General features: G+C 41.6%; 1 protein-coding gene across 1 annotated transcript in view; it reads right to left on the reverse strand.

Annotated features, from left to right (window-relative positions):
* The window catches only part of DDX31 (DEAD-box helicase 31), a 123,462-nt gene that overhangs the window by 46,763 nt on the left and 51,440 nt on the right, over positions 1-25,259 (reverse strand). The window contains exons 14-15 of the mRNA XM_053695948.1: positions 19,369-19,428; positions 6,615-6,665 (exon numbers count right to left, since the gene is read on the reverse strand). Of these exons, the coding sequence (XP_053551923.1) occupies positions 6,615-6,665; positions 19,369-19,428 (111 nt within the window). The remainder of the gene's footprint in view (positions 1-6,614; positions 6,666-19,368; positions 19,429-25,259) is intronic.

The following is a 25,259-nucleotide window of genomic DNA, read 5'->3' on the forward strand; positions in this document are numbered from 1 at the left end:
AATTGCTGCTATCTGACATGTGAAGACAAAACATCTGCTAGATTTGGAGATAATAGGCCCCATCTTCCAGGAACCTGTCTGTCCCTCTCTCTCCTACACCGCACAATGTCGCATTGTTAGCCTGCCTGCATCTATTCTCAGCAACATCCCAGGCACACATGCCACACCGGGCACACTACGTATCACCCAGGATTGGAGTCTGACCTATGATTGATGAGAAAATATAGTAAGAGGCCTGTTGCGTGTATACACAACAGCGCTACTCACAAACCCAGCTGTGCATCCTGCCAAGATCAATTTATACACAGCAGCGCAAAGCTATGTTCAAGACAGCAACCCTCTTGGTAAGACTGAGGAATAGGTTTCCTTTAATTTAAATCCCCATCAAAATGTACTTTAAAAAAAAAACAAAACTACATTATGGGCCAGATTTAACAAAGTAAGGCGGACAAGACTGGACATCTTCACCCCTGTACACCAGGCTTCACGTCTAGCACACTACGGCTGTTGTGCAACGCCGCACCCTACTCATGCACAGCATGATGACTGCTGCTTCTTAAATCTCGGCTTTGGGCGTTCTGACCCCTTGATAAATCTGGGCCTATGTGGTCTGTGTACGGATACCCATTAGCAGGGTGTCTGTGTACGGATACCCATTAGCAGGGTGTCTGTGTACGGATACCCATTAGCAGGGTGTCTGTGTACGGATACCCATTAGCAGGGTGTCTGTGTACGGATACCCATTAGCAGGGTGTCTGTGTACGGATACCCATTAGCAGGGTGTCTGTGTACGGATACCCATTAGCAGGGTGTCTGTGTACGGATACCCATTAGCAGGGTGTCTGTGTACGGATACCCATTAGCAGGGTGTCTGTGTACGGATACCCATTAGCAGGGTGTCTGTGTACGGATACCCATTAGCAGGGTGTCTGTGTACGGATACCCATTAGCAGGGTGTCTGTGTACGGATACCCATTAGCAGGGTGTCTGTGTACGGATACCCATTAGCAGGGTGTCTGTGTACGGATACCCATTAGCAGGGTGTCTGTGTACGGATACCCATTAGCAGGGTGTCTGTGTACGGATACCCATTAGCAGGGTGTCTGTGTACGGATACCCATTAGCAGGGTGTCTGTGTACGGATACCCATTAGCAGGGTGTCTGTGTACGGATACCCATTAGCAGGGTGTCTGTGTACGGATACCCATTAGCAGGGTGTCTGTGTACGGATACCCATTAGCAGGGTGTCTGTGTACGGATACCCATTAGCAGGGTGTCTGTGTACGGATACCCATTAGCAGGGTGTCTGTGTACGGATACCCATTAGCAGGGTGTCTGTGTACGGATACCCATTAGCAGGGTGTCTGTGTACGGATACCCATTAGCAGGGTGTCTGTGTACGGATACACATTAGCAGGGTGTCTGTGTAGGGATACTCATTAGCAGGGTGTCTGTGTACGGATACCCATTAGCAGGGTGTCTGTGTACGGATACCCATTAGCAGGGTGTCTGTGTACGGATACCCATTAGCAGGGTGTCTGTGTACGGATACCCATTAGCAGGGTGTCTGTGTACGGATACACATTAGCAGGGTGTCTGTGTAGGGATACTCATTAGCAGGGTGTCTGTGTACGGATACACATTAGACATAATAGGGGGGTCCTATGAGAATTAAGGCAGTGCATCAGCGTACAGAGAATGGATGCTTGCGATGATCAGTATGGGCACGACTTGCTAGCAGTTGGCTATAGTAATCTATACAAGAAACATGAAAGAAATCTGTGAGGCTGCCACTTGAATGAGATCAACTAAGTCCTTTTATTAAGACAAAGTCAGGCACAAAAGATCACACAAGGGACTCCTGAAGTAATCTATATCTGAGCTTGACAATCCTGGGTGCCAGGGAATGCGGCTCCCACAGTTCCTATTGCACATATGGACACACTCTTAGCTGGTTATTAGCTCCCTGATTTACACACACAGAAACCCAATAGTAATACACAACTAACAAAAACAAATGAACATACCAACACTAACACACACAGACAGACTAATATAAAACTAAAGCACACAGTATGACACAAATATACATACAACAATGAACATACCAACATTGACACACACACAAACATACACAGTCATATAAACACATACATACACACACACAGTCATATAAACATATACATACGCACACACACACAAACATACACAGTCATATAAACACACACACAAACATACACAGTCATATAAACACATACATACACACAAACACACACACACAAACATACACAGTCATATAAACACACACACAAACATACACAGTCATATAAACACATACATACACACAAACACACACACACAAACATACACAGTCATATAAACACACACACAAACATACACAGTCATAAAAACACATACAAACACAAACATACACAGTCATATAAACACATACATACACACACAAACATACACAGTCATATAAACACATACATACACACACAAACATACACAGTCATATAAACACATACAAACACAAACATACACAGTCATATAAACACATACATACACACACAAACATACACAGTCATATAAACACATACATACACAAACATACACAGTCATATAAACACATACATACACACTCATATAAACACATACATACACACGCAAACATACACAGTCATATAAACACATACATACACACGCAAACATACACAGTCATATAAATACATACACACACACACAAACATACACAGTCATATAAACACATACACACAGTCATATAAACACACACAGTCATATAAACACACACAGTCATATAAACACATACATACACAGTCATATAAACACATACATACACATGCAAACAGTCATATAAACACATACATACACACACAAACATACACAGTCATATAAACACATACATACACACACAGTCATATAAACACATACATACACACACACACAAACATACAGTCATAAACACATACATACACACAAACATACACAGTCATATAAACACATACACACACGCACACACACATACACAGTCATATAAACACATACATACACAAACATACACAGTCATATAAACACAAACATACACAGTCATATAAACACATACATACACACACAAACATACACAGTCATATAAACACATACATACACATGCAAACATACACAGTCATATAAATACATACACACAAACATACACAGTCATATAAACACATACATATACACACACAGAAACATAAACAGTCATATAAACACATACATACACACACACAAACATACACAGTCATATAAACACATTACATACACACACAAACATACACAGTCATATAAACACATACATACACACACACACAAACATACACAGTCATATAAACACACACACAGTCATATAAACACACACACACACACACAGTCATATAAACACATACATACATACACACAAACATACACAGTCATATAAACACACACACAGTCATATAAACACACACACACACACATACATACACAGTCATATAAACACATACACACACAAACATACACAGTCATATAAACACATACATACACACACAAACATACACAGTCATATAAACACATACATACACATGCAAACATACACAGTCATATAAACACATACATACACACACACACACACAGTCATATAAACACATACATACACACAAACATACATAGTCATATAAACACATACATACACATGCAAACATACAGTCATATAAATACATACACACAAACATACACAGTCATATAAACACATACATACACACACACACACACAGTCATATAAACACATACATACACACACAAACATACACAGTCATATAAACACATACATATACACACACAGAAACATAAACAGTCATATAAACACATACACAAACATACACAGTCGTATAAACACATACACACAAACATACAGTCATATAAACACATACATACGACACACACACAAACATACACAGTCATATAAACACATACATACACACACACAAACATACACAGTCATATAAACACATACATACACACACACAAACATACACAGTCATATAAACACATACATACACACAAACATACACAGTCATATAAACACATTACATACACACACAAACATACACAGTCATATAAACACATACATACATACACACAAACATACAGTCATATAAACACATACATACATACATACACACAAACATACACAGTCATATAAACACACACATACACAGTCATATAAACACACACACGCACACACATACATACACAGTCATATAAACACATACATACACAAACATACACAGTCATATAAACACATACATACACACACAAACATACACAGTCATATAAACACATACATACACATGCAAACATACACAGTCATATAAATACATACATACACACATACACAGTCATATAAACACATACATACACACACACACAGTCATATAAACACATACATACACACACAAACATACACAGTCATATAAACACATACATACACACACACACACAAACAGTCATATAAACACACACAAACATACACAGTCATATAAACACATACATACACACACACAAACATACACAGTCATATAAACACATACATACACACAAACATACACAGTCATATAAACACATTACATACACACACAAACATACACAGTCATATAAACACATACATACACACACACACACAGTCATATAAACACATACATACACACACAAACATACACAGTCATATAAACACATACATACACACAAACATACACAGTCATATAAACACATACATACACACACAAACATACAGTCATATAAACACAAATACACACACACAAACATAAACAGTCATATAAACACAAATACACACACACACACACACACACAAACATAAACAGTCATATAAACACATACATACACACAAACATACAGTCATATAAACACAAACATACACACAAACATACACAGTCATATAAACACATACATACACAAACATACAGTCATATAAACAAATACATACACACACACACACAAACATAAACAGTCATATAAACACATACATACACACAAACATACACAGTCATATAAACACATACATACACACAGTCATATAAACACATACATACACATACAGTCATATAAACACATACAGTCATATAAACACATACATACACACACAAACATACACAGTCATATAAACACATACATACACACACACACACACACAGTCATATAAACACATACATACACACAAACATACACAGTCATATAAACACATACACACACAAACATACACAGTCATATAAACACATACACACACAAACATACACAGTCATATAAACACATACACACTCACAATACTAAGACAACAGGCTAACACTTCACCTCACTGACAGCAGTCTAAGTACTTTGTAAAGGATTCCTGGTACAAACACATAAATATCCACTAGTCCCAGAAGAACTTGCAGTGGACGAGTAAACCAAATGACATTTTTCCTATCTTTGACATTGAGTGAACTATTAACATCTTTTCTCTGGGTTAGTAGCTTTTGACCCCTGACTTGTAAGCTAGAGTGATATTTTCCCACCCCTATATGTCTGGATTTGCACAGATCTTAGTGTGTTGCACCTTTACAAGAAAAAAACGGACTATAAAAGAGCCAAATGCAGAGATTGTCCGGGGTGCTTCCCAAACAGTATATAGAAAAATCCACAGAGAGCACTCGGCGTGAGGCTGAAGTTCCCCTATAGCAGTGCTTTCCAAACTGTGTGTCGGGACACACTAGTGTGTTGGCAGCAGTGTGTAGGTGTGTCCCTGCTTCAGCACAAATTTTTTAAATTTAAATATTTTTTTTTAAATTGTTTTTTGGTTTCTGACTTTCCACCTGCCTATTTCGCATATCACATGGTTGACACGTGATTGATACCTAGTGGGTCACAGATCATCTTAACCAATTGGCACAGCTCAGTGGGAACTGAAACTATTACCATTGGCGGATTTGGCGGCACATTGGCTCCTGACTGCACGTGTAGTCTCCTTAATTGGCTTGTGACTGCATGTGTAGCCAGTGAGTGGGACAGCAGTCTGTTTGCAGCGCGGGCAGTAGTCAGTCGGACTCACAGAGCTACTCCCAGTAGTGCATTGCTGCTCCTGCTCTTGATATATGGATAGGAAGTGGAAGCTTAAAAATGCTTGATGATGAAATGCGAGTGTCTTTATCTAATATTACACCAAATATTCCGAAACTGTGTTCATCCCATCAACCTCATACATCCCATTCAAATAGTAAGTAGTTATTGGTGTTATTAAACTTTTTTTTTAATTCTTGCACATACATACTGTTACTTGTAAATACATTTTGTTATTATATAATATATGTATCTGTCCATAGCTCTTAAAACAAGTTAGTTTAACCTCCTTTTTGCTAGTACAACTGAATTACTGTGTTGCGAAATGATGTAGGTCTACAAAGTGTGTCACCAACATGAAAAGTTTGGAAAGCTCTGCCCTATAGTTTCTTTATTATGTTAACGTTTTTGGGGGCTCACACCGTCATACATATGAAAAACATAAATCTCTCAGGAAGGCGGCTCACCTGAACTATCCATGTCACCTGAGGAAGATCTAGACCTCGAGCTGCAACATCCTGCAGGGGAGAGAAATTAGTGACAATTAGATGCCTACAAGCTTGATGAATTGAGTTGAGCTATTTTACTTGTAATTAGATAACTTCAGATGTCTTGTTACAAATCCTAAGAGAAAAACAAAAACTCTGCTGAGACTACCTAAGCCATCTTGTCAGCACTGCAAGGTCCCTTAAGACAGTTTTAGCTTGAGAGCTGTTGATCTCGCTATGCAGAGTTACATTACAAAAAAATGCTAAAAAAAAGCCCTGAAAGATTTAGTGAGATTTCTGTCCATGCTGGTGAGCTTTTGATCATTAGGCCTCAGACAAGCTAACACTTGTCCCATTGGCAGCACCAATACCACAGCCTGTGTACATACTTGTTCCCTAGTAAAGCGGCACAGACAGTAACCCACAAAGACTCAGTGATGTTACAGCTCTTGAGAACTATCCTGATCCGTCAATCATTGGTATCCTGCATTTATACAACATAATGGGTGTACATGTACGTATGTATGTATGTAGGTGTTTACATGCATGAGAGATAAGGGGCAGACATGTATGTGTGTATGTATGTAGGTGTGTACAGGTGTGAGAGATAAGGGGCAGAGACGTATGTATGTATGCAGGTGTGTACGGGTGTGAGAGATAAGGGGCAGACATAAAGGGCAGATACGCACGTATGTATGTATGTGAGAGATAAGGGGCAGATACGTACGTATGTATGTGAGAGATAAAGGGCAGATACGCACGTATGTATGTATGGGTGTGAGAGATAAGGGGCAGATACGTACGTATGTATGTATGTATGTGAGAGATAAGGGGCAAATACGTATGTATGTATGTATGTATGTATGTGAGTGAGAGATAAGGGGCAGATACGCACGTATGTATGTATGTAAGAGATAAGGGGCAGAGACGTATGTAGGTATGTATGTACAGGTGTGAGATAAGGGGCAGACATGTATGTATGTATGTATGTAGATGTGTGAGAGATAAGGGGCAGATACGTATGTATGTGAGAGATAAGGGGCAGACATGTATGTATGTATGTGAGAGATAAGGGGCAGACATGTATGTATGTATATGAGAGATAAGGGGTAGACATGTATGTATGTATGTATGTGAGAGATAAGGGGCAGACATGTATGTATGTGAGAGATAAGGGGCAGACATGTATGTATGTATGTATGTGAGAGATAAGGGGTAGACATGTATGTATGTATGTATTTATGCATGTATGTGAGAGATAAGGGGCAGACATGTATGTATGTATGTATGTATGTGAGAGATAAGGGGCAGACATGTATGTATGTATGTAAGAGATAAGGGGCAGACATGTATGTATGTATGTGAGAGATAAGGGGCAGACATGTATGTATGTATGTGAGAGATAAGGGGCAGACATGTATGTATGTATGTATGTGAGAGATAAGGGGCAGATACATACGTATGTATGTATGTATGTAAGAGATAAGGGGCAGATACACACGTATGTATGTATGTATGTATGTATGTAAGAGATAAGGGGCAGAGACGTATGTAGGTATGTATGTAGGTGTGTACAGGTGTAAGATAAGGGGCAGACATGTATGTATGTATGTAGATGTGTGAGAGATAAGGGGCAGATACGTATGTACGTATGTATGTGAGAGATAAGGGGCAGACATGTATGTATGTGTGTATGTGAGAGATAAGGGGCAGACATGTATGTATGTATGTATGTGAGAGATAAGGGGCAGACATGTATGTATGTATGTATGTGAGAGATAAGGGGCAGATATGTATGTATGTATGTGAGAGATAAGGGGCAGACATGTATGTATGTATGTATGTGAGAGATAAGGGGTAGACATGTATGTATGTATGTATGTATGTGAGAGATAAGGGGCAGACATGTATGTATGTACGTATGTATGTGAGAGATAAGGGGCAGACATGTATGTATGTATGTATGTATGTATGTGAGAGATAAGGGGCAGACATGTATGTATGTATGTATGTGAGAGATAAGGGGCAGACATGTATGTATGTGAGAGATAAGGGGCAGACATGCATGCATGTATGTATGTATGTATGTATGTGAGAGATAAGGGGTAGACATGTATGTATGTATGTGAGAGATAAGGGGCAGACATGTATGTATGTATGTATGTGAGAGATAAGGGGTAGACATGTATGTATGTATGTATGTATGTATGTATGTATGTGAGAGATAAGGGGCAGACATGTATGTATGTATGTGAGAGATAAGGGACAGACATGTATGTATGTATGTATGTATGTGAGAGATAAGGGGCAGACATGTATGTATGTATGTATGTATGTGAGAGATAAGGGGTAGACATGTATGTATGTATGTATGTATGTATGTATGTATGTGAGAGATAAGGGGTAGACATGTATGTATGTATGTGAGAGATAAGGGGCAGACATGTATGTATGTATGTGAGAGATAAGGGGTAGACATGTATGTATGTATGTGAGAGATAAGGGGCAGACATGTATGTATGTATGTGAGAGATAAAGGGCAGACATGTATGTATGTATGTGAGAGATAAAGGGCAGACATGTATGTATGTATGTATGTATGTATGTGAGAGATAAGGGGTAGACATGTATGTATGTATGTATGTATGTGAGAGATAAGGGGCAGACATGTATGTATGTGAGAGATAAGGGGTAGATATGTATGTATGTATGTGAGAAATAAGGAGCAGACATGTATGTATGTATGTATGTATGTGAGAGATAAGGGGCAGACATGTATGTATGTATGTATGTGAGAGATAAGGGGCAGACATGTATGTATGTGAGAGATAAGGGGCAGACATGTATGTATGTATGTATGTATGTATGTGAGAGATAAGGGGCAGACATGTATGTATGTGAGAGATAAGGGGCAGACATGTATGTATGTATGTATGTATGTATGTGAGAGATAAGGGGCAGATACGCACATATGTATGTATGTAAGAGACAGAGACGTATGTAGGTATGTATGTAGGTGTGTACAGGTGTGAGATAAGGGGCAGACATGTATGTATGTATGTGAGAGATAAGGGGCAGACATGTATGTATGTATGTGAGAGATAAGGGGTAGACATGTATGTATGTATGTGAGAGATAAGGGGCAGACATGTATGTATGTATGTGAGAGATAAGGGGAAGACATGTATGCATGTATGTGAGAGATAAGGGGCAGACATCTATATATGTATGTAGATGTGTGAGAGATAAGGGGCAGATACGTATGTATGCATGTATGTGAGAGATAAGGGGCAGACATGTATGTATGTATGTGAGAGATAAGGGGCAGACATGTATGTATGTATGTGAGAGATAAGGGGCACACATGTATGTATGTATGTGAGAGATAAGGGGCAGACATGTATGTATGTGTGTATGTGAGAGATAAGGGGTAGACATGTATGTATGTATGTATGTATGTATGTGAGAGATAAGGGGCAGACATGTATGTATGTATGTATGTATGTATGTGAGAGATAAGGGGCAGACATGTATGTATGTATGTATGTATGTATGTGAGAGATAAGGGGCAGACATGTATGTATGTATGTATGTATGTATGTATGTATGTATGTGAGAGATAAGGGGCAGACATGTATGTATGTGAGAGATAAGGGGTAGACATGTATGTATGTGAGAGATAAGGGATAGACATGTATGTATGTATGTATGTGAGAGATAAGGGGCAGACATGTATGTATGTATGTATGTGAGAGATAAGGGGTAGACATGTATGTATGTGTGTATGTATGTATGTGAGAGATAAGGGGCAGACATGTATGTATGTATGTATGTATGTGAGAGATAAGGGGCAGACATGTATGTATGTATGTATGTGAGAGATAAGGGGCAGACATGTATGTATGTATGTGAGAGATAAGGGGCAGACATGTATGTATGTATGTATGTATGTATGTGAGAGATAAGGGGTAGACATGTATGTATGTATGTATGTATGTGAGAGATAAGGGGCAGACATGTATGTATGTATGTATGTATGTGAGAGATAAGGGGCAGACATGTATGTATGTATGTATGTATGTATGTATGTATGTATGTGAGAGATAAGGGGCATACATGTATGTATGCATGTGAGAGATAAGGGGTAGACATGTATGTATGTATGTATGTGAGAGATAAGGGGTATACATGTATATATGTATGTATGTGAGAGATAAGGGGCAGACATGTATGTATGTATGTGAGAGATAAGGGGCAGACATGTATGTATGTATGTGAGAGATAAGGGGCAGACATGTATGTATGTATGTATGTATGTATGTATGTATGTGAGAGATAAGGGGCAGACATGTATGTATGTATGTATGTATGTGAGCGATAAGGGGCAGACATGTATGTATGTATGTGAGAGATAAGGGGCAGACATGTATGTATGTATGTGAGAGATAAGGGGCAGACATGTATGTATGTGAGAGATAAGGGGTAGACATGTATGTATGTGAGAGACAAGGGATAGACATGTATGTATGTATGTGAGAGATAAGGGGCAGACATGTATGTATGTATGTGAGAGATAAGGGGCAGACATGTATGTATGTATATGAGAGATAAGGGGCAGGCATGTATGTATGTATGTATGTGAGAGATAAGGGGCAGACATGTATGTATGTATGTATGTGAGAGATAAGGGGCAGACATGTATGTATGTATGTATGTGAGAGATAAGGGGCAGACATGTATGTATGTATGTATGTGAGAGATAAGGAGCAGACATGTATGTATGTATGTATGTATGTGAGAGATAAGGGGCAGACATGTATGTGAGAGATAAGGGGCAGACATGTATGTATCTATGAGATAAGGGGCAGACATGTATGTATGTATGTATGTATGTATGTATGTGAGAGATAAGGGGCAGACATGTATGTATGTATGTATGTGAGAGATAAGGGGTAGACATGCATGCATGTATGTATGTGAGAGATAAGGGGCAGACATGTATGTATGTATGTATGTATGTGAGAGATAAGGGGCAAACATGTATGTATGTGAGAGATAAGGGGCAGACATGTATGTATGTATGTATGTATGTATGTGAGAGATAAGGGGCAGACATGTATGTATGTATGTGAGAGATAAGGAGCAGACATGTATGTATCTATGTATGTGAGAGATAAGGGGCAGACATATATGTATCTATGTATGTGAGAGATAAGGGGCAGACATGTATGTATGCATGCATGTGAGAGATAAGGGGCAGACATGTATGTATGTATGTATGTGAGAGATAAGGGGCAGACATGTATGTATGTATGTATGTGAGAGATAAGGGGCAGACATGTATGTATGTATGAGACATAAGGGGCAGACATGTATGTATGTATGTATGTATGTGAGTGAGAGATAAGGGGCAGACATACATGTATGTATGTATGTATGTGAGAGATAAGGGGCAGACATACATGTATGTATGTATGTGAGAGATAAGGGGCATACATGTATGTATGTATGTATGTGAGAGATAAGGGGCAGACATGTATGTATGTATGTATGAGAGATAAGGGGCAGACATGTATGTATGTATGTGAGAGATAAGGGGCAGACATGTATGTATGTATGTGAGCGATAGTGGGCAGACATGTATGTATGTATGTGAGAGATAAGGGGCAGACATGTATGTATGTATGTGAGAGATAAGGGGCAGACATGTATGCATGTATGTGAGAGATAAGGGGCAGACATGTATGTATGTATGTATGTATGTATGTATGTGAGAAATAAGGGGCAGACATGTATGTATGTATGTGAGAGATAAGGGGCATACATGTATGTATGTATGCGAGAGATAAGGGGCAAACATGTATGTATGTGAGATAAGGGGCAGACATGTATGTATGTATGTATGTATGTGAGAGATAAGGGGCAAACATGTATGTATGTATGTGAGATAAGGGGCAGACATGTATGTATGTATGTGAGAGATAAGGGGCAGACATGTATGTATGTGAGAGATAAGGGGCAGACATGTATGTATGTATGTGAGAGATAAGGGGTAGACATGTATGTATGCATGTATGCGAGAGATAAGGGGCAAACATGTATGTATGTATGTATGTAAGATAAGGGGCAGACATGTATGTATGTATGTATGTATGTATGTATGTATGTGAGAGATAAGGGGCAGACATGTATGTATGTGAGAGATAAGGGGCAGACATGTATGTATGTATGTGAGAGATAAGGGGCAGGCATGTATGTATGGAGAGATAAGGGGCAGACATGTATGTATGTGAGAGATAAGGGGCAGACATGTATGTATGTATGTGAGAGATAAGGGGCAGACATGTATGTATGTATGTATGTATGTGAGAGATAAGGGGCAGACATGTATGTATGTGAGATATAAGGGGCAGACATGTATGTATGTATGTATGTATGTGAGAGATAAGGGGCAAACATGTATGTATGTGAGAGATAAGGGGCAGACATGTATGTATGTATATGAGAGATAAGGGGCAGACATGTATGTATGTATGTATGTGAGAGATAAGGGGCAAACATGTATGTATTTATGTATGTGAGAGATAAGGGGCAGACATGTATGTATGTATGTGAGAGATAAGGGGCAGACATGTATGTATGTATGTATGTATGTATGTGAGAAATAAGGGGCAGACATGTATGTATGTATGTGAGAGATAAGGGGCAGACATGTATGTATGTGAGAGATAAGGGGCAGACATGTATGTATGTGAGAGATAAGGGGCAGACATGTATGTATGTATGTATGTATGTGAGAGATAAGGGGTAGACATGTATGTATGCATGTATGCGAGAGATAAGGGGCAAACATGTATGTATGTATGTATGTAAGATAAGGGGCAGACATGTATGTATGTATGTGAGAGATAAGGGGCAGACATGTATGTATGTGAGAGATAAGGGGCAGACATGTATGTATGTGAGAGATAAGGGGAAGACATGTATGTATGTATGTATGTATGTGAGAGATAAGGGGCAGGCATGTATGTATGGAGAGATAAGGGGCAGACATGTATGTATGTGAGAGATAAGGGGCAGACATGTATGTATGTATGTGAGAGATAAGGGGCAGACATGTATGTATGTATGTATGTATGTGAGAGATAAGGGGCAGACATGTATGTATGTGAGATATAAGGGGCAGACATGTATGTATGTATGTGAGAGATAAGGGGCAGACATGTATGTATGTATGTATGTGAGAGATAAGGGGCAGACATGTATGTATGTGAGATATAAGGGGCAGACATGTATGTATGTATGTATGTGAGATATAAGGGGCAAACATGTATGTATGTGAGAGATAAGGGGCAGACATGTATGTATGTATATGAGAGATAAGGGGCAGACATGTATGTATGTATGTATGTGAGAGATAAGGGGTAGACATGTATGTATGTATGTATGTGAGAGATAAGGGGCAAACATGTATGTATTTATGTATGTGAGAGATAAGGGGCAGACATGTATGTACGTATGTATGTATGTGAGAGATAAGGGGTAGACATGTATGTATATGTATGTATGTGAGAGATAAGGGGCAGACATGTATGTATGTATGTATGTATGTATTTATGTATGTGAGAGATAAGGGGCAGACATGTATGTACGTATGTATGTATGTGAGAGATAAGGGGTAGACATGTATGTATGTATGTATGTATGTATGTGAGAGATAAGGGGCAGACATGTATGTATGTATGTATGTATGTGAGAGATAAGGGGCAGACATGTATGTATGTATGTATGTGAGAGATAAGGGGCAGACATGTATGTAGGTATGTATATGAGAGATAAGGGGCAGAGATGTATGTATGTATGTAGGTGTGTACGGGCATGAGAGATAAGGGGCAGACATGTATGTATGTATGACATAAGGGGCAGACGTATGTATGTATGTAGGTGTGTACGGGTGTGAGAGATAAGGGGTAGACATGTATGTATGTATGTATGTATGTATGTAGGCGTGAGAGATGATCATATGAACAGTGCACATGCATCTATGTAGGTACAGAGCTGCATTACAGGAACTGAACTGTCTGTGGGTGTTTGTGTAAGGATGACTAAGCTACGTATATACTGATCTTGGTGCTGCGGTATGTGTACTGTGTGTGTATAATGTATGTGCGCTGCGTATGTACTGTGTGTGTGTGATTACTGTGTGCGTATAATGTATGTGCGCTGCGTATGTACTGTACATATATATGTACTGTGTGTGTGATTACTGTGTGTGTACTGCATGTATGTGCACGTGTACCTGTGTACTGGGGATGCTATAAAACTTCATGCTAGATTAAAGTATTTACTGCAGAGCTAATGTAAAGATGATCCCTTGGTGTGGTGAAAGAGACACTCATCTGTAGTGAGGAAGATGCATCTTACAATGAAGCAAAGATAAAGTCAATATGACCTCCCCTGAAGTGGCGCCCGGCCCCACTACAAATCTGCAGTAAGGCTGGCAACTCATTTTTTTTACTTTCTCAACTTTGATCACAAACTGCGGCAGTATTTAGGGCGGCCACACTGTCTGTCCCTGGCACGCAGCCGAACCATAGTTCATCTCTTTGCTGTGCGTAAAGAGGAAAGGAGGAGGAAAAAAAAAGGTCATTTAGAAAATGTTTTGCTGCTTACTCAGCCACGTTAACTCATGTTGCCATTTCCTGGCTCCTTCAGCCAAGAGTCCCAGCCTCCTGCGCCCCACTCTGCCGGCTTTGATTACGCAGCCCAATCTGTCACTGTGACGACGGGGGATACTTCCCTGCTGGTGACTCTCTACTAACAGCAATAATGACTTTTGGCAGGGTGGCACGGCTGCACCTCTCTCTTGTGGAGAAGCACTAAAGGCCTTGCTCACCCTGCTAGCTGCCATACTCGGTGAGCTTCTTCGGTAAATAAATGAGTCATTTTAATCCGGCTGACAGGCGGGCACATAAGCAAGCTGACTTCCATCTGTGCCATCCTCTGCATGAATAGGCTACTCAGCACCAGGAACGGAGTACACAGAATACACACACACAGCTCACGCTGACCAAGGCATCCTCAGTTAGTCCGGATTTTGTAAACACAACTAACAATATCTGCTGCAGACATATGAAGCTGTATACGACCAGGCCTCAGATACAACAGATAATCTGATGGAAAACACAGTATGCTCAGGGGTCCTCTAATAAGGTCACTCTTGATGAAGAGCAGGTGAGTTAATGGACAGATTTACTCATCTGTACTTGAAGCCAGGCTGGCCTGTCCGTAGTTCCCCAAGTGGATGAATTAACTTGGTCCCTGTTAATGTCTTTATCACAAAAACACTTGTATCTCCCCACCCTTTAATAGTACACAGTCCTATGTAATGTGATAATTGTTCTCAACCAGACAGACAAGGACACAGGCCCCCCCGCAACATGAGGCACACACAAACTCTTTTACATCCTCTCCTCTATAAGTGTGATTTTCCGTAGGCTAAACTGTGAACGTAACTGCACCTAATCTAAGCCTTGCAGACATAATAATGACCTCGCTAGGTGTGATGTGCTTTATCACAGATCAGCTCTGAATTCTGCAGGTAATCATATCCAGAGTCCACAGTAAATAAATGGCCCAGACTGCTGTACATTAAAATGCAATCACTATTTCTATATAATGAGGGAGGGTCTCTGAGTTAGTTGAAAATAGACATTTCAGGCACCCCTGGCAGTAAAGGGGTTAACAGTTGCTCCTTCTCCTCCTGTCCACAGTCAGCTAAGCTGTGTTCATCTCTAATTACTCCAGATAGCTGTAATTTACAAGTTGGTGGTGGGTAGGACGTTCCAAGCTTCACACGTTCTCCGATCAACAGCTGCCACTATTAGAGGGGTAATTGCGCGGCCTTCTGTAGCTGCCGCAGCTTTGCTGCCATGCGATCGTGGGCACAAACTGGCTGCTACTGAAGTGTGCCAGAGCCACAGAGAAAAGATATTAAATGCCAGTGGAGGAGAGATGAAGGGCACAGATCCACCGCTGAGGCTGGGATATTTACGTCACTTGATTGCAAGCTCTTTTTACATATTACACATGACATTATTGTCTGTGCCAAAAGCTTTATGTATTCTCCCGTGCTGCTGTAGGAGGATTAATATTTCCTTTTTCAGCACACAATAGCCCTTTTGTGATATCAGAGGTCATTGCAGGAGACCTACTGTTAAGCAGCTGTATATCAGTGCTGGAATCCTGCTACACCAAAGGGAAACGTCCTAGTGTGGTCGTTAGCCTAATTATCCAGTTTCCTAATCAACTGTGTAACCTTAGCCTTATGCAATGCTCAATGTAACCTGATGTATTCTTGCTTGGTCATGTTAACACAGAAAACTACATCTATATTTGTATCTTATGCTCCGATAACCATACAAAAGCATACAATGGAATATTTAGAAGTACAGTAAATTCACTGCAAAAATTGCTTACTTGTGTATAGTAAAATCACTTTGTAACTTATCTTCATTATTTCTTTTTCCCTGCTTTTGTAAGTACAATGTGGGAAACTAAGATGAGTTCATGATATTTAAAACTGCTGCAAGTTTATGATTTCAAATGCGCTGGGAGGTTGATTTCTGTTACATCATCGTTTACATAGCTTTTCTACAGAGAATATTTAAGTATTTATATTTTCAGTAGGGGTGGTGATACAACAGACAAATGCACCTACATAAAATGACAAATGTAAAAGGAGCAATTTGTAAGCGATTTAATACCCCACAGTAGGTAAAATGCATCTTTGGGAACACCTTTAAGAGGAGGACATTTTACAGTACACAACCCCTTTAACTCTATGACTATTGTATTTTTTTTTTTACTGCTCCAGAAAGGCTGAAGAGCACTCTGAATGATTTTGAAATGTGACCCAGCAACATGCTACATAGTGATTATTTAATTGGTATAAGTTAATTTATATCTGTCCCTAACTGTTCACAGCAAAGGAGATAAAAAACAATGTATTGGGTTTGCAAGTATTATGTTTCTGGACTGCATAATAATTCAAACTGCATCCACATAATTACAGCATGCTGATATATACTGTACATATATAAACATTTGTGTGTGCAGACCTTTTGTAATGCAGCATTTAATTACGGATATATACTGTGCATATATAAACATTTATTGTGTGTGCAGACCTTTAGTAATGCAGCATTTAATTACTGATATATACTGTACATATATAAACATTTGTGTGTGCAGACCTTTAGTAATGCGGCACTTAATTACTGATATATACTGTGCATATATAAACATTTGTGTGTGCAGACCTTTTGTAATGCAGCATTTAATTACGGATATATACTGTGCATATATAAACATATATTGTGTGTACAGACCTTTAGTAATGCTGCACTTCATTACTGATATATACTGTGCATATATAAACATGTATTATAAGTACAGACCTTTATTAATGCTGCACTTAATTACTGATATATACTGTGCATATATAAACATTTATTGTGTGCGCAGACCTTTAGTAATGCAGCATTTAATTACCGATATATACTGTGCATATATAAACATTTATTGTGTGTACAGACCTTTTGTAATGCGGTACTTAATTACTGATATATACTGTGCATATATAAACATTTATTGTGTGTGCAGACCTTTAGTAATGCAGCATTTAATTACTGATATATACTGTGCATATATAAACATTTATTGTGTGTGCAGAGCTTTTGTAATGCTGCACTTGATTACTGATATATACTGTGCATATATAAACATTTATTGTGTGTGCAGACCTTTAGTAATGCAGCATTTAATTACTGATATATACTGTGCATATATAAACATTTATTGTGTGTGCAGACCTTATGTAATGTGTCACTTAATTACTGATATATACTGTACATATATAAATCATTTATTGTGTGTGCAGACCTTATGTAATGCAGCACTTAATTACTGATATATACTGTGCATATATAAACATTTATTGTGTGTGCAGACCTTTTGTAATGCTGCACTTAATTACTGATATATACTGTGCATATATAAACATGTATTGTGTGTACAGACCTTTTGTAATGCTGCACTTAATTACTGATATATACTGTGCATATATAAACATTTATTGTGTGTGCAGACCTTATGTAATGCAGCACTAATTACTGATATATACTGTGCATATATAAACATTTATTGTGCTCGCAGACCTTTTGTAATGCAGCACTTAATTACTGATATATACTGTGCATATATAAACATTTATTGTGCTTGCAGACCTTTTGTAATGCAGCACTTAATTACTGATATATACTGTGCATATATAAACACTTATTGTGTGTGCAGACCTTTTGTAATGCAGCACATAATTACTGATCTATACTGTGCATATATAAACACTTATTGTGTGCGCAGACCTTTTGTAATGCAGCACACAAAGCTGTTTGCAGCAGGACAAGAGTGTGTGTAGTTCCTGTGCACACCGTATATACTAGTACACTAAACCTTGCTTCCTCCTTCAGAACAAAGATAAACCTAATCTGAATTATTTACAAGTAAAATGAGCTTCTGTGAGACTCTATTATGGTTTTAATTCTGTAATTAGTAATAGAAACACAGCCCCCAGCACCTTACATTACTAAACAGGTGGTATAATTGAGGGGACACAGTCGCCACCTGTGATTACCTTAGGATGAGCTGGGGAGGAGGTGGGGGGATTACTCACCGTGCAGAAGAGAACGCCGGCCCGGGCTTGTGTAAACTGCTGAAACACTTCCGTCCTCTCCTAAAACCAGAGCACACAAAACAAACAGGTAATTGGCAGAGGCAGTGATTCTCTTGTGTATGATAAAACGCATGTAACTTATATATTAATGTGTAGTTACCACAAAACTGTGATCTTAACGTACATACTGCCATAGGCCTATAGAGTGACTTGTTGTGACAAGAAATGTGATCCCAGTAGCACGTGCGTGGGTTCCCTGGGGCAGCTACTTTGTATATTAATATGTACGTGAGCCTGCGCCCTGGTCTGCACACATGTACAAGTGACACAATAACCATCACAAAGTGCGCTCCCTTATTGTACAATCCCAGTAACACCTGTGTGCTCCTCAGCTTTACTGGGTACGTGAGCCTGCGCCCTGGTCTGCACACATGTACAAGTCACACAATAACCGTCACATAGTGCGCTCCCTTATTGTACAATCCCAGTAACACCTGTGTGTTCCTCAGCTTTACTGGGTACGTGAGCCTGCGCCCTGGTCTGCACACATGTACAAGTGACACAATAACCGTCACATAGTGCGCTCCCTTATTGTACAATCCCAGTAACACCTGTGTGTGCCTCAGCTTTACTGGGTACGTGAGCCTGCGCCCTGGTCTGCACACATGTACAAGTGACACAATAACCGTCACATACTGCGCTCCCTTATTGTACAATCCCAGTAACACCTGTGTGCTCCTCAGCTTTACTGGGTACGTGAGCCTGCGCCCTGGTCTGCACACATGTACAAGTCACACAATAACGTCACATAGTGCGCTCCCTTATTGTACAATCCCAGTAACACCTGTGTGTTCCTCAGCTTTACTGGGTACGTGAGCCTGCGCCCTGGTCTGCACACATGTACAAGTCACACAATAACCGTCACATAGTGCGCTCCCTTATTGTACAATCCCAGTAACACCTGTGTGCTCCTCAGCTTTACTGGGTACGTGAGCCTGCGCCCTGGTCTGCACACATGTACAAGTGACACAATAACCGTCACATAGTGCGCTCCCTTATTGTACAATCCCAGTAACACCTGTGTGTGCCTCAGCTTTACTGGGTACGTGAGCCTGCGCCCTGGTCTGCACACATGTACAAGTGACACAATAACCGTCACATACTGCGCTCCCTTATTGTACAATCCCAGTAACACCTGTGTGCTCCTCAGCTTTACTGGGTACGTGACCCTGCGCCCTGGTCTGCACACATGTACAAGTCACACAATAACGTCACATAGTGCGCTCCCTTATTGTACAATCCCAGTAACACCTGTGTGTTCCTCAGCTTTACTGGGTACGTGAGCCTGCGCCCTGGTCTGCACACATGTACAAGTCACACAATAACCGTCACATAGTGCGCTCCCTTATTGTACAATCCCAGTAACACCTGTGTGTGCCTCAGCTTTACTGGGTACGTGAGCCTGCGCCCTGGTCTGCACACATGTACAAGTGACACAATAACCGTCACATAGTGCGCTCCCTTATTGTACAATCCCAGTAACACCTGTGTGTGCCTCAGCTTTACTAGGTACGTGAGCCTGCGCCCTGGTCTGCACACATGTACAAGTCACACAATAACCGTCACATACTGCGCTCCCTTATTGTACAATCCCAGTAACACCTGTGTGTTCCTCAGCTTTACTGGGTACGTGAGCCTGCACCCTGGTCTGCACACATGCACAAGTCACACAATAACCGTCACATAGTGCGCTCCCTTATTGTACAATCCCAGTAACACCTGTGTGTTCCTCAGCTTTACTGGGTACGTGAGCCTGCGCCCTGGTCTGCACACATGTACAAGTGACACAATAACGTCACATAGTGCGCTCCCTTATTGTACAATCCCAGTAACACCTGTGTGTTCCTCAGCTTTACTGGGTACGTGAGCCTACGCCCTGGTCTGCACACATGTACAAGTCACACAATAACGTCACATAGTGCGCTCCCTTATTGTACAATCCCAGTAACACCTGTGTGTTCCTCAGCTTTACTGGGTACGTGAGCCTACGCCCTGGTCTGCACACATGTACAAGTGACACAATAACCGTCACATAGTGCGCTCCCTTATTGTACAATCCCAGTAACACCTGTGTGTTCCTCAGCTTTACTGGGTACGTGAGCCTGCGCCCTGGTCTGCACACATGTACAAGTGACACAATAACCGTCACATAGTGCGCTCCCTTATTGTACAATCCCAGTAACACCTGTGTGTTCCTCAGCTTTACTGGGTACGTGAGCCTGCGCCCTGGTCTGCACACATGTACAAGTGACACAATAACGTCACATAGTGCGCTCCCTTATTGTACAATCCCAGTAACACCTGTGTGTTCCTCAGCTTTACTGGGTACGTGAGCCTGCGCCCTGGTCTGCACACATGTACAAGTCACACAATAACCGTCACATAGTGCGCTCCCTTATTGTACAATCCCAGTAACACCTGTGTGTGCCTCAGCTTTACTGGGTACGTGAGCCTGCGCCCTGGTCTGCACACATGTACAAGTCACACAATAACCGTCACATACTGCGCTCCCTTATTGTACAATCCCAGTAACACCTGTGTGTTCCTCAGCTTTACTGGGTACGTGAGCCTGCGCCCTGGTCTGCACACATGTACAAGTCACACAATAACGTCACATAGTGCGCTCCCTTATTGTACAATCCCAGTAACACCTGTGTGTGCCTCAGCTTTACTGGGTACGTGAGCCTGCGCCCTGGTCTGCACACATGTACAAGTCACACAATAACGTCACATAGTGCGCTCCCTTATTGTACAATCCCAGTAACACCTGTGTGCTCCTCAGCTTTACTGGGTACGTGAGCCTGCGCCCTGGTCTGCACACATGCACAAGTCACACAATAACCGTCACATAGTGCGCTCCCTTATTGTACAATCCCAGTAACACCTGTGTGTTCCTCAGCTTTACTGGGTACGTGAGCCTGCGCCCTGGTCTGCACACATGTACAAGTCACACAATAACGTCACATAGTGCGCTCCCTTATTGTACAATCCCAGTAACACCTGTGTGTTCCTCAGCTTTACTGGGTACGTGAGCCTGCGCCCTGGTCTGCACACATGTACAAGTCACACAATAACGTCACATAGTGCGCTCCCTTATTGTACAATCCCAGTAACACCTGTGTGTGCCTCAGCTTTACTGGGTACGTGAGCCTGCGCCCTGGTCTGCACACATGTACAAGTGACACAATAACCGTCACATAGTGCGCTCCCTTATTGTACAATCCCAGTAACACCTGTGTGTTCCTCAGCTTTACTGGGTACGTGAGCCTGCGCCCTGGTCTGCATACATGTACAAGTCACACAATAACGTCACATACTGCGCTCCCTTATTGTACAATCCCAGTAACACCTGTGTGTTCCTCAGCTTTACTGGGTACGTGACCCTGCGCCCTGGTCTGCACACATGTACAAGTCACACAATAACCGTCACATACTGCGCTCCCTTATTGTACAATCCCAGTAACACCTGTGTGTTCCTCAGCTTTACTGGGTACGTGAGCCTGCGCCCTGGTCTGCACACATGTACAAGTCACACAATAACCGTCACATACTGCGCTCCCTTATTGTACAATCCCAGTAACACCTGTGTGTGCCTCAGCTTTACTGGGTACGTGAGCCTGCGCCCTGGTCTGCACACATGTACAAGTGACACAATAACCGTCACATAGTGCGCTCCCTTATTGTACAATCCCAGTAACACCTGTGTGTTCCTCAGCTTTACTGGATACGTGAGCCTGCGCCCTGGTCTGCACACATGTACAAGTGACACAATAACGTCACATACTGCGCTCCCTTATTGTACAATCCCAGTAACACCTGTGTGCTCCTCAGCTTTACTGGGTACGTGAGCCTGCGCCCTGGTCTGCACACATGTACAAGTGACACAATAACCGTCACATAGTGCGCTCCCTTATTGTACAATCCCAGTAACACCTGTGTGTTCCTCAGCTTTACTGGGTACGTGAGCCTGCGCCCTGGTCTGCACACATGTACAAGTGACACAATAACGTCACATAGTGCGCTCCCTTATTGTACAATCCCAGTAACACCTGTGTGTTCCTCAGCTTTACTGGGTACGTGAGCCTGCGCCCTGGTCTGCACACATGTACAAGTGACACAATAACCGTCACATAGTGCGCTCCCTTATTGTACAATCCCAGTAACACCTGTGTGTTCCTCAGCTTTACTGGGTACGTGAGCCTGCGCCCTGGTCTGCACACATGTACAAGTCACACAATAACCGTCACATACTGCGCTCCCTTATTGTACAATCCCAGTAACACCTGTGTGTTCCTCAGCTTTACTGGGTACGTGAGCCTGCGCCCTGGTCTGCACACATGTACAAGTCACACAATAACCGTCACATAGTGCGCTCCCTTATTGTACAATCCCAGTAACACCTGTGTGTTCCTCAGCTTTACTGGGTACGTGAGCCTGCGCCCTGGTCTGCACACATGTACAAGTCACACAATAACCGTCACATAGTGCGCTCCCTTATTGTACAATCCCAGTAACACCTGTGTGTTCCTCAGCTTTACTGGGTACGTGAGCCTGCGCCCTGGTCTGCACACATGTACAAGTGACACAATAACGTCACATAGTGCGCTCCCTTATTGTACAATCCCAGTAACACCTGTGTGTTCCTCAGCTTTACTGGGTACGTGAGCCTGCGCCCTGGTCTGCACACATGTACAAGTCACACAATAACCGTCACATAGTGCGCTCCCTTATTGTACAATCCCAGTAACACCTGTGTGTGCCTCAGCTTTACTGGGTACGTGAGCCTGCGCCCTGGTCTGCACACATGTACAAGTGACACAATAACGTCACATACTGCGCTCCCTTATTGTACAATCCCAGTAACACCTGTGTGTTCCTCAGCTTTACTGGGTACGTGAGCCTGCGCCCTGGTCTGCACACATGTACAAGTGACACAATAACCGTCACATAGTGCGCTCCCTTATTGTACAATCCCAGTAACACCTGTGTGTGCCTCAGCTTTACTGGGTACGTGAGCCTGCGCCCTGGTCTGCACACATGTACAAGTGACACAATAACCGTCACATAGTGCGCTCCCTTATTGTACAATCCCAGTAACACCTGTGTGCCTCAGCTTTACTGGGTACGTGAGCCTGCGCCCTGGTCTGCACACATGTACAAGTGACACAATAACCGTCACATACTGCGCTCCCTTATTGTACAATCCCAGTAACACCTGTGTGTTCCTCAGCTTTACTGGGTACGTGAGCCTGCGCCCTGGTCTGCACACATGTACAAGTGACACAATAACCGTCACATACTGCGCTCCCTTATTGTACAATCCCAGTAACACCTGTGTGTTCCTCAGCTTTACTGGGTACGTGAGCCTGCGCCCTGGTCTGCACACATGTACAAGTGACACAATAACGTCACATACTGCGCTCCCTTATTGTACAATCCCAGTAACACCTGTGTGCTCCTCAGCTTTACTGGGTACGTGACCCTGCGCCCTGGTCTGCACACATGTACAAGTGACACAATAACCGTCACATAGTGCGCTCCCTTATTGTACAATCCCAGTAACACCTGTGTGTTCCTCAGCTTTACTGGGTACGTGAGCCTGCGCCCTGGTCTGCACACATGTACAAGTCACACAATAACGTCACATAGTGCGCTCCCTTATTGTACAATCCCAGTAACACCTGTGTGTTCCTCAGCTTTACTGGGTACGTGAGCCTGCGCCCTGGTCTGCACACATGTACAAGTCACACAATAACCGTCACATAGTGCGCTCCCTTATTGTACAATCCCAGTAACACCTGTGTGTTCCTCAGCTTTACTGGGTACGTGAG

Source organism: Bombina bombina, chromosome 12 (genome assembly GCF_027579735.1).
Source record: "Bombina bombina isolate aBomBom1 chromosome 12, aBomBom1.pri, whole genome shotgun sequence".
Taxonomy (NCBI): domain Eukaryota; kingdom Metazoa; phylum Chordata; class Amphibia; order Anura; family Bombinatoridae; genus Bombina; species Bombina bombina.